Here is a 12,453-nt window from a genome sequence, read left to right as displayed (position 1 = left end):
TGAGCAGTTGGTGCATCACAAATGCTGATTATGTGACCACTGACACCAGGCAGAGTTTCCGAAGAGTATTAATAATGGCTGGGGTCACCCATCTTGTAAAGCCAATGGCAAACCACTTCTGTAGAAAAATTTGCAGAGAAAAAGTATGGTTGCATAACCGGGACTGGTGAAATGCACCAGCTGCTCATACGACCATCCCCCACCTGTTGCCATGGCTTCACGTGACCCTGATCTGGGGGGTGGGTGTTAAGCAGGTGCTACACCTTGCCCAAGGGTGACCTGCAGGGCTAACGGAGGGAAGAAGCGTCTTACACCTCCTTTGGTAGCGACTTATCTCCACCATACCATCCAACCAATGCTGGAGGAACTCAGCAGGTTAGGCAGCATCCATGGGAATGAATGAGTAGTCAAGGGGAAGAAGCATAAGCTGGAGAGTGATGTGTAGCAACGTGGGGTGGGGGGAGGTGAAGTGAAAAGCTGGGAGGTGATAGGTGGAAAAAGTAAAGGACTGAGAAAGAAGGTATCTGGGAGTATGGGAGTGGAGAGTGGACCATGGCAGAAAGGGAACCAGAGAGGGGTAATCAGCAGGTGAGAAGAGAAGGGGTAAGACTGGAGACGGAATGGGAAAAGGGCAAGGGGGTGAAATTACTAGAAGTTGGAGAAATCGATATTCAATCCATCAGGTTAGATAGAATATAAGATGTCGCTCCCACAACCTGAGAGTGGCTTCATCATTGCAGTAGTGGAGCCCGTGGACCAAATGTCAGAATGGGGTGTGGGATTAAAATGGTTGGCTACCAGGAAATCCTCCCTGCTGCAGACAGAGTGAAGGATGTTTAACATAGTAGTTCCCTTCCCCCTCCCAAATCTATGTCAGGTCTTACCAATGTAGAGGAGTTCCTCCAGAAGATTGTTTCTTGACAAAAAAGGCAAACTGTCTACTTATGGACCCATTGCCTAAGCTCTGAAAGAATTGGATGTGTGGCTTTCCTAATGTAGGAAAATCTGTGTGCTTTTTTTTTTACTATCTTCTGTGTGTATTTCAGATTGGTGATGTATCATTAGCTACAACCTTTTTACTAAGTAATCAAAAACTCCTCCTTAACCATCTTTCCTCTTTTTCCCTGTCAGTATCCCACAGTGTATTTTCCGAATGAGCATCTGAGCATCGACAGCCCGGTCTTCGGGAAACGCCAGGCCAATTCCCGCCGGGCCACCCCTGTGAAGGAAACCAATGTTCAGAGCTTGGATCCCTTCCGGAATTTCAGCCCCCCACTCCCGCCGCCACCCCCTCCCTACCACCCTCCTGCGTCACCCCGGAGGGAGCAGACGCAGGCCAGTGAAAAGAAAGAAGAGAGTCAGCCTACCTCATGCCGTGCTCTGCGTGCTAACCTGCAGCCACACTCTGCTGCTCAGACTTTGGAACAGGCCGTTCAAGCTTCTCTCAGGGCAGCAAATTGTGAGGAGCCCTCTGACGACCACTTGGATCTCAAAGAGCAGGTATTTACTAACACCTCTCACGTTAGACAGGACTTGGGCAGAGTGTTGGTGCTGCCCTTTGCTAATACACTTGTATTGTGCCTACTAGTCTTAGCTGCAATCTCTGTGGTCACGATGAGGCCACAGTCAGGTTGGAGAAGCAACACCTCATATTCCATCTGGGTAGCATCCAGCCTGATGACTATCTCCCTTTTTTTCTTTTTCCATTCCCATTCTGACATGGGGGTGACCTTTAGTGGTCCTATGTTGTCGTTAGGGTGTGTTGGCCTTCATTAATCAGAGGATTGAGTTCAAGTCTGTGAGGTTATGTTACAGGTCTATAATATGCTGGTTTTAGTATTGAGTTCATTTCTGGTTGCCTCATTGTAGGAAGATGTGGAAGCTTTAGAGAGGATACAGAGGACATTTATCAGGATACTGCCTGCCTGGGTTAGATAACATGTCTTATGAGGATAGGTTGAGAAAGCTAGGGCTTTTCTTTCTGCAGTGGAGGAGAATGAGAGGTGACTTATAAGAGGTGCACAAGATGATCTGTGGCATAGATGGAGTGGACAGCCAAAAACTTTTGGGCAAGAAGCAAAGGTTCACATGCCTTTTCCAACAAATACATGTAATATTGGATCATTTTTCTCAATAAGTAAATGAACAAGTATAATTCCTTGTTATTTATTTAATTGGGTCTCTTTATCTAGCTTTAGAATTTACATGGAGATCTGATCACATTTTAGGTCATATTTATTGCAGAAATAGAGAAAATTCTACAAGGTTCACAAACTGTACCACTGTAAGTTAGAAGGTTGGTAAAGCATCCTGGACCGAAAGGGAAGAGACTGAAAGACAGTCATTAGAGATTGATGTTACATTGGAAAGATATGCACACATTGGATTTATAGATCTACTGATTCAAGTTCCAGTCCAAAGTTCAATAGTGTTGTTCTTTTGCTCTTGCTGCCTGTGGATGCTTGGTCACTGTTAAAAAATCATCTTTGTGATTATCTCCTAACTGTCTACTTTCCTCAAATTGGCTTTTCTCCACTTCAAAGTAACTGTGCTGCTTATCACTTAAGATATGCAGCGACAGGAAATATAGATCACAGAGCCATAATAATCAAATCTTCTAAACTACTCTAAGAGCAATCTAACCCTTCCCTCCTACATGGCCTTCTATTTTTCTATCATCCATGCGCCAAATATTCAAAATTCAAAATAAATGTATTATCTAAGTACGTATACACTCACTTTATTAGGTACACCTGTATCCTGCTCGGCAATGCAAATAGCTAATCAGCCAGTCATGTGGCAGCGACTCAGTACATAAAAGCATGCAGACATGGTCAACTTCACTCACCCCAAAACTGAAATGTTTCCACAACCTATAAACTAACTTTCAAGGACTCGTCATTTCATGTTCTCGGCATGATGGTTTCTGGTTGATTGGGGCATCTGTTTTCTTAGGACAACTCTTAAAGAACAAAAACTGTTTGGGAAATTATGCTGTTTAACTGGGACAGGAGTCTGTTGGTGAACAGTTTCTAACTAGCGTGCTCTTGCATGGCTGTTAGACAGTACACCATGCTTAGAGTGAACAGCTTTTAAATAGTGTCAATTTCAAAGTTCAAAGTACAGTGACATGCAAAAGTTTGGGCATCCTTGGTCAAAATTTCTGTTACTGTGAATAGCTAAGTGAGTAAAAGATGACCTGATTTCCAAAAGGCATTAAGTTAAAGATGACACATTTCTTTAATATTTTAAGCAAGATTACTTTTTTTTTATTTCCGGCTTTTACAGTTTCAAAATAACAAAAAAGGAAAAGGGCCCGAAGCAAAAGTTTGGGCACCCTGCATGGTCAGTACTCAGTGTTATGATCCCAGCCCCCTCCTTTGTGAGAATCGCAAGAGCACCCGTTGAGGGGGGGGTCAGTAGACCCAGGAAGTGAGAGAGAGAGAGAGAGAGAAACGTGCAAAATTGCACGTCCCACCCGGGATACAGAATAAGATGCCAGCGACTATTGTCTCAGGAGACCACGTGAAAAGCCCTCGGGCAAGGTGGGCTGGTTGAGAGAGAGATTGCATCATCCCAACCTGATTGACACCTGCGACCCCGTGAGGAAGTATAAAGGAGAGTCTCGGGGACAGCCCCTCAGACGCACCCAAAAGACACGAGAAAGTTATCCCGCAGCAGCGGGAAGCCATTCTGAAGGAAGCCACGTGCGTTAGATTCCGGGATTGGAATTTGTGGCTGGAATCACAGAAAACCGCTTTTAACTAACATCGGGGAGAGGGAACCAACTCTCCCCCGATTTCACGGAAGATTCATCAAGACCAGCAAGTTCTTTCTCTTCTCCCCCAATCTCTCTCTCTCGGTCGCCCCACGTGAAACCCAGCGATTTTCAAAGGGCTGAGGCCTGCAGCCTTCTGAGTGACTTTTATATTTCCAACGGACAATCTATTAACCCCTAGACATCAGCAGAGCTCACTTCTTAATGATGATTATTAATATACCCGCGCTTTAGATTGAGCGTTGACAATGTGCACTATCTGAATGTATGTATTAACCCTACTTTTGTGTCCCTTTATGAATAAAACGTTTGAAAATAGTGACATCAGACTTCAACGGACCTCTCTATCTTTGCTGGTAAGTTCTCTAGTTACGGGATTCATAACATCAGTAATACCCTCTTTGGCAAGAATCACAGCTTGTAAACGCTTTCTGTACCAGCAAAGAGTCTTTCAATTCTTCCTTGAAAAAGGCTTCTAGCTCTGAGATTCTTGGACCGTCTTGCGTGCACTGCTCTCTTGAGATCTATCCACAGATTTTCGATAATGTTTAGGTCAGGAGACTGTGAGGGCCATGGCAAAACCTTCAGCTTGCGCCTCTTGAGGTAATCAATTGTGGATTTTGAAGTGTGTTTAGGATCATTATCCTGTTGTAGAAGCCATCCTCTTTTTATTTTCAGCTTTTTTACAGACGGTGTGATGTTTGCTTCTAGAATTTGCTGGTATTTAATTGAATTCATTCTTCCCTCTACCAGTGAAATGTTCCCTGTGCCACTGACTGCAACACAAGCCCAAAACATGGTCAATCCAACTGTTAAGCAAGGCGCTGGAGAGGTGTTCTTTTCATGAAATTCTGCACCCTTTTTTTCTCCAAACATACCTTCGCTTGTTGCGGCCATAAAAGTTCTATTTTAACTTCATCAGTCCACAGGACTTGTTTCCAAAATGCATTAGACTTGTTTAGATGTTCCTTTGCAAACTTTTGACGCTGAATTTTGTGGTGAGGACATAGGAAAGGTTTTCTTCTGATCACTCTTCCATGAAGGTCTCTTCCTGCAGTGGATAGTGAGGTCAGCTGAGAAGATCATCGGGATCTCTCTTCCTGCCATCACGGACATTTACACTACACGCTACATCCACAAAGCAAACAGCATTATGAAGGACCCCACGCACCCCTCATACAAATTCTTCTCCCTCCTGCCGTCTGGGAAAAGGCACCAAAGCTTTCAGGCTCTCACGACCAGACTATGTAACAGTTTCTTCCCCCAAGCCATCAGACTCCTCAATACCCAGAGTCTGGACTGACACCTTACTGCCCTATTGTCCTGTTTATTATTTACTGTAATGCCTGCACTGTTTTGTGCACTTTATGCAGTCCTGGTTAGGTCTGTAGTCTAGTGTAGTTTTTTCACTGCGTTGTTTTTACATAGTTCAGTCTAGTTTTTGTACTGTGTCATGTAACACCATGGTCCTGAAAAACGTAGTCTCATTTTTACTATGCACTGTACCAGCAGTTATGGTCAAAATGACAATAAAAATGGACTTCACTTGCAGGTCATATCTGAGCAGGTGTCGCTGCACAGTAGAACAGTGCACCGCCACTCCAGTCTGCTAAATCTTCCTGAAGGTCTTTTGCAGTCAAATGGGAGTTTTGATGTGCCTTTCCAGCAATACTATGTGCAGTTCTCTCAAAGTTTTCTTGGTCTTCCAGACCTTAACTTGACCTCCACCGTTCCTGTTAACTGCCATTTCTTAATTACATTACGAACTGAGGAAACAGCTACCTGAAAACACTTTGCTATCTTCTTATAGCCTTCTCCTGCTTTGTGGGCATCATTTATTTTAATTTTCAGAGTGCTAGGCAGCTGCTTAGAGGAGCCCATGGCTGCTGAAGGTTTGAGGAGTCAGGGTATTTATAAAGCTTTGAAATTTGCATCACCTGGCCTTTCCTAACAATGACTGTGAACAAGCCATAGCCCTAACAAGCTAATTAAGGACTGAGACCTTGGTAAAAGTTATCTGAGAGCTCAAATCTCTTGGGGCACCCAAACTTTTGCATGGTGCTCCTTTCCTTTTTTTCACTCCAAAAATGTACAAAACAAAAATAATACACTAATCTTAAAATGTTGAAAAGAACGTTTCATCTTTAACTTTATGACTATTGGAGATCGGTTCATCTTCTACTGGCTTAACTATTCACAGTAACAGAAATTTTGACTGGCGTGCCCAAACTATTGCATGCCACTGTACATGGATGTCACCACATATAACACTGAGGTTCTTTTTCTGCAGGCGTACTTAGAGAACAGTAGCTGTAAACATCAAGAACTGTAAACAAACTGTGCAAATGCAGATATAAATAGCAATAAATAACAAGCATGAAATAACTATTGAACAGTGTCCTTAAATGAGTGTAGCTGTCCCTTTTTGTTCAAGAGCCTGATGGCTGAAGGTTAGTAACTGTTCTTGAACCTGGTGGTGCGAGTCCCGAGGCTTTTGTACCTCTGCCTGATAGTAGCAGCGCGAAAAGAACATGGTCTGGGTGGTGGGGCTCTTTAATGATGGATGCTGTTTTTCTACAGCAATGTTTTATGTGGATGTGCTCGATGGTTACAAGGGTTTTACCCATGATATACTGAGCCAAATCCATTACCCATTGTAGGATTTTCCACTCAAAGGCATAAGTGCCACTGGGCGATAGTCATTTAGACAGGTTACCATGCTCTTCTTGGGCACCAGTACAATTGAAGCCTCCTTTATGCAAGACTAAACCACACACTGCTGGAGCAAGAAGTTGAAGATATTCATGAATACACCAGCCAGATGGTCGGCACACAGGTCTCCTGCTGTCAGCCAGGTCCTCCACCCAGATCAGGTGCTTTCCTTTGAGTCACTCACTTGAGATACCGAGACCAAAGTGTTACGTACCCCATAACTGGGTCACTTACCAGCAAAGATAGAGAGGTCTGTTGAAGTCTGATGGTACTATTTTTAACGGTATTTATTGATAAAAATACACAAAAATAATATCAATGCAAACATACATATAATATACGTCGTCAGTACTAAATCTAAAAGTGTGGGTATAATAATAATCAGTAAGAAATAGCTCTTGCGTTGTCTCGGGGATAGTGTATTGTCCGATGGAAATATAAAAGTCACTTTAATTCATTCAAGCTGCAGCTTTTGGTTGGAGAGAGAGACGGATTAAAACTTGCCCATTCCTTTTATGATGTCAATCCTTCGAGAGTCGTTGGGGCTGATTTCTCCTTTAGCTAAGCCGCCTTCCATGGTAGGGCCTCAATCCCGGGGCAACGGGAAAGGACACACATGGGCCCTCCACCGGCGATCGTTATTAAACGCTGTCACGGAACTTCTAGCGTTTCTCCTGGTGCGTGTCAAGGGCTGTTCCCCAGACCCTGTTTTATCCCCACTCACAGGGTCTCAGATGTAAATCAGGGTGGAATGATGCCATCCCCCAACCAGCCCACGTTGCCTGAGGGCTTCCATGAAGTACAGTATTCAATGCATAATTCCGTCTCCAAGAGACAATGACCTGTTCCATGGCTTTGTATCGCTGGGGCCAGGACATTCCAAACGTCTCTCTCTCATTTCCTGGGTCTCCTGACCTGACTTAATAGCGATCTTGCGATTCTCAAAAAGGAGGGGGGGGGGGCACAGGCGTAACAAAAGGATCATTGGGAGCCGTGGGGGTGCGCGATGGTTCATCTCTGTTCTGGTGCTCAAAGTGAGTATAGAGGAAGCGAAGCTCTGCTGTCCCCTGTGTCGCAAGATTTAGTTAGTAGGAGGTTATAGCATTCAAACCCTGCCTCAGCTGGGAAGCATCCCTCATTGATTCCGGTCTAGTCCGGAATCTCCACTTGGCCTAGAGGTGGCTTTCCAGAGATCATACTGCACCTCTCGTAGCTGCCTTGATCTCCAGACTTGAATGCCTCCGATCTGGTTCTCAGCTGGTTCTGAGTTTCATTGTTTCTCTAGTGTTTCTGACTGGGGAAAACCCTGAACGATTTTGTGGGAGCACACTCAATGCACAGCTGTTTTATTAAAGTTTGTTACAACCCTGGTGTCATTCAGGTCCTCAGATGAGTTCTTGAACATGGCCCAGTCCACTGACTCAAGGCAATCCTGTAACCATTCCTCTGCCTCCTGCGACCATCTCTGGAGCCTTGCTCTTTAGGCTCTGTCTGTATGCAGCTAGCAGGAGTACAGCAAAATGATCTGACTTGCTGAAAAGCAGTCTCAGGAAGGACTGATAGGTATTGCCTGTAGTGTAGCAATGTTAAGACCTCTGGTGCAACAGATTCTTCAAACAGGCCTGGTTAAAGTCGCCAACGATAATTTGAAATGTGTTGGGAAGGGTTGTTTCTTGCTTACATACAGCATCATGCAGTTTCGCGAGTGCTTGCTTATAGTCAGCCGCTAAAGGTATGCAGTCAGAATCACAGATGAGAACTCTCGAAGCAAATAGAGTTTCACATGTTTGATTTCAAAAAAAGTGATTTTTTCACCGATAGTTGGTGAGAAATGAGCAATAAGGTCATTCAGAACTGTTGTACTGTCATTGTGGTCTCAAGCTTTCAAGCCTAGAGATGCCAAAAATGGTCAAGAGTGAAAATGAATCAATTTCACTACTTCACCAAGTTAAGAACTATGAATTACTTGAAGGTAACCAAAATTATCTTGAATGTTATAATAAAAATGAAGCTTTGAAGGATGCGGTCGCTGATAGCACCAGGTGTCTGCGCTGACTTAGTTCATTTAGTCCATCGAAAATGGATATATGGTGGCATTACACTGGAGGAAATCCTCTGTTGATAACTATTAGGAACCAATACACAGTTTTAGAGTGCTGTAGTAGTACTGGTGGTTCTAATTTGTTCTGTATTTCATATAAATACTTAATTTGGCACTCAAGTTAAATGATAATTGGCCTTTTTAATTGGGCTAATTGGGGCAGCTATTTAATTGGGCCAAAATGTACTGGACCCAATGTGTCCTAACTAACCAGAATCCACAATATTTATTGCTTATTTATTTATTTTGTCTTTTTGTATTTGTACAGTTAGTTGTCTTTTGCAAATTGGTTGTTTTAATGTCTTATTTTGTGTGGTCCTTCATAGATTCTATTGTGTTTCTTGAATGCCGCAAGAAAATATGTATATGGTGCCATAAATGTGCTTTGATAATAAATTTACTTTGAACTTTGAGCCTTTGAAGAAGCTCAGTTGTTCAGACCAAATAGCAGAATGGGGAAGAAATATGATTAAGTGGTTTTAACCGTGGAATGTTGTTGGTGCCAGACGGGGTGGTTTGAGTATCTCAGAAACTGCAGATCTCCTGGGATTTTCAGAGTTTACAGAGAACGGTGTGAGAAACAAAAAAGCATCCAGTGAGCAGCATTTCTGTGGGCAAAAGTGTCTTGTTAATGAGAGAGATCAGAGGAGAATGGCCAGACTGGTCCAAGCTGACAGGAAGGTGGCAGTAACTCAACCACATGTTACAACAGCGGTATGCAGAAGAGCACCTCTGAACTCAAAAGACATTGAACCTTGAAGCGGATGAGCTACAGAAGCAGAAGATGACTAATAAGATGACCTTCAGTTGTTACGTTACTAGGTACCTTGTGAACCCAATAAAGTGGCTACTGAGTGTGTTATCATATACTACCTTGAGTTTCATTCTCATAGAACCATAGAACATTACAGCACAGCACAGGCCCTTCAGCCCGCCATGTTGTACCGGCCCATATAATCCTTTAACCCACACTACCCCATAACACTGTATTTTTCTTTCATCCATGTGCCTGTCCAAAAGGCTCTTAAATACCCCTAATGTTTTAGCCTCCACCACCATCCCTGGCAAGTCATCCCAGGTACTCACAACCCTCTGTAAAAAAAAACTTACCCCTGATGTCTCCCCTAAACTTCCCTCCCTTAATTTTGTACATATGCACTGTGGTGTTTGCTATTAGTGCCCTAGGAAACAGGTACTGACTATCCACCCTATCTCTGCCTCTCATAATCTTGTAGACCTCTATCAAGTCCCCTCTCATTCTTCTACACTCCAAAGAGAAAAATCCCAGCTCTGCTAACCTTGCTTCATATGACTTGTTCTCCAAACCAGGCAACATCCTGGTAAATCTCCTCTGCACCCTCTCCATAGCTTCCACATCCTTCCTGTAATGAGGTGACCAGAATTGAACACAATACTCTAAGTGCAGTCTCACCAGAGATTTGTAGAGTTGCAACATGACCTCTCTACTCTTGAACTCAATCCCTGTTAATGAAGCCTAGCATCCCATAGGCCTTCTTAACTACCCTATCAACCTGTGCAGCAAACATGAGGGATGTATGGATTTGAACCCCAAGGTCCCTTTGTTCATCGACACTCTTAAGTAACTGACCATTAATCCTGAACTCAGTCTTCTGGTTTGTCCTTCCAAAGTGCATCACCTTACGCTTATCCAGATTGAACTCCATCTGCCATTTTTCTGCCCAACTCTGCAGCCTGTCTATATCCTCTTGTAACCTTCAACAACCTGCAGCTCCATCCACAACTCCTCCAATCGTCGTGTCATCCACAAACTTACTCACCCATCCTTCCGCCTCTAATCCAGGTCATTTATAAAAATCACAAAGAGTAGGGGTCCCAGGACAGATCCCTGTGGCATTTCACTAGTCACCGACCTCCAGGCAGAATACTTTCCTTCCACAACTACCCTCTGCTTTCTTCCTTTAAGCCAATTTTTTATCCAAACAGCCAAGGTCCACTTACCCATGCCTCATGACTTTCTGGATGAGTCTCTCATGAGGGACCTTGTCAAATGTGTTGCTAAAGTCCATGTAGACCACATCCACTGCCCTCCCCTCATCAATTTCTTTTGTTACCTCTTCAAAAAACTCAATCAGGCTCGTGAGGCACAATCTTCACTTGCAGGCATTTACAAAAAAGGAAATACAATATAATTTATTTAAAAAAACTATATATAACAAATCACAAACACTGATAAATATCCATTGTGTGAAAGAGGAAAATTTGTCAATAATAAATTTTTAAAAAGTAAATAAATAACACTGAGAATGTGACATCGAGTTCTTGAAAGTGAGTCTGTAGAGTACTGAGCAAAGGTCGTGGGCACGTACACATGAGGCTAAGACTTCTGCACAGTATTGTTGTGATTTTATATATTGCACTGTAACTGCTACCACGAGGGGAAAAAAAAACAAATTTCATGATGTTTGAGTGATGATAAACCTGATCCTGATATTGTGGACTGAGAGTGGGAAGGGGCAGGGAGAGGGGAATCATGGTTGGGAAAAGGGGAAGAGAGAGGGAAGCAACAGGGAGACATTCTGTGATGATCAATAACAAATTGTTTAGAATCAAGTGACTTTGCCTGGTGCCCCAGGGGCTGGGCATGCCTGCCACTCCATGCCACCCTCCCCCACCTCTGGCACTCCTCTGCCACCTGTCCCACACCCCTCCCATGGGGCTCCACCTTTGCTATTTGCAGCATCCTTTGCACCCATCAGATATACAAACTCACTCTCTTCTCCACATTGAGAAATAGAGTACTGGGCAAAGTCTAGGCACTTTAGCTATGTGTATGTGACTAAAACATTTGCACTGTGCTGTAGGTTGTGGAGTCTGTGTGGTGAGTGAAGTTATCAGGAATCTGATGGTTGTGGGGTAATAACTGTTCCTGAACCTGGTGGTGTGGGACCTGAGGCTCATTGTGGTGAGTGAAGTTATCCACACCGGTTCAGGAGCCTGATGGTTGTGGGTTGATAACTGTTCCTGAACCTGGTGGTGTGGGACCTGAAGCTCATTTTGGTGAGTGAAGTTATCTACGCTGGTTCAGGAGCCTGATGGTTGAGGGTAATAACTGTTCCTGAACCTGGTGGTGTGGGACTACCTTCTTCCTTATGGTAGTGAAAAGAGAACATGTCCTGGATGATGGGGGTTTTTGATGGATGCTACCTTCTTGTGGCTCAGTGAGGAGGAGGACTTTGCCCGTAATGGACTGGGCTGATCCCACCACTCCCTGTAGGTTTTCCTGTTTCTGGGCATTGGTGTTTCTATACCTGGCTGTAATGAAAGTTTTGCTGTGTAAGTACAATTGCTTGTTTGGCCACAGCATCCTACTAAATTGCCACTTGTTCTTCTGTAGGTCCCCAGCATGTTTACAGATTGGAAATATTTGTACAACAGCTCATAAATACAGTGCAACGCACACAAAATGCTAGACGTAGCATCTATGGAAATGAATAAACAGGCAACATTTAATATTTCCTTATACAGTGGTTTCTCGTTAATTGGGACACATTAGGACAGGCACATTTTGACCCTATTAGGTTGTCCTAATTAGCTAAAGTTTCATGGAAATATTTAAAAGGCACAATAAAGACAAATTACTATTTAACTAAGTAACAAAATATGTGTTTAAATGAAATACGGAAAAAATTAGAACGCTACCAATGGTGGTTGCCCATCATATCTGATGATGACAGGAAACCTGTGTGAGAGTTTTTAAAAGTGGAAAAGCTGGTGCACTGAGATATTTCCACTCTCAACCTCAGAAGTCCAAGTCGAGTGGTACAAACAAGCGTCCCAAACAGAGGTCTTCCTTAGTTGCACCACTTGGAGAGACTTTGCA

At 43.5% G+C, this 12,453-nt stretch overlaps 1 protein-coding gene across 1 annotated transcript in view; it reads left to right on the top strand.

Moving 5' to 3' along the window:
- The window catches only part of LOC132402297 (BTB/POZ domain-containing protein 7-like), a 205,918-nt gene that overhangs the window by 183,353 nt on the left and 10,112 nt on the right, over nucleotides 1-12,453 (top strand). The window contains exon 10 of the mRNA XM_059985162.1: nucleotides 1,132-1,500. Within this exon, the coding sequence (XP_059841145.1) occupies nucleotides 1,132-1,500 (369 nt within the window). The remainder of the gene's footprint in view (nucleotides 1-1,131; nucleotides 1,501-12,453) is intronic.

This window comes from Hypanus sabinus, chromosome 11 (genome assembly GCF_030144855.1).
Source record: "Hypanus sabinus isolate sHypSab1 chromosome 11, sHypSab1.hap1, whole genome shotgun sequence".
NCBI lineage: Eukaryota > Metazoa > Chordata > Chondrichthyes > Myliobatiformes > Dasyatidae > Hypanus > Hypanus sabinus.
Note: the sequence above shows the minus strand (reverse complement) of the source record. Positions and strands in the feature narration are given on the sequence as shown.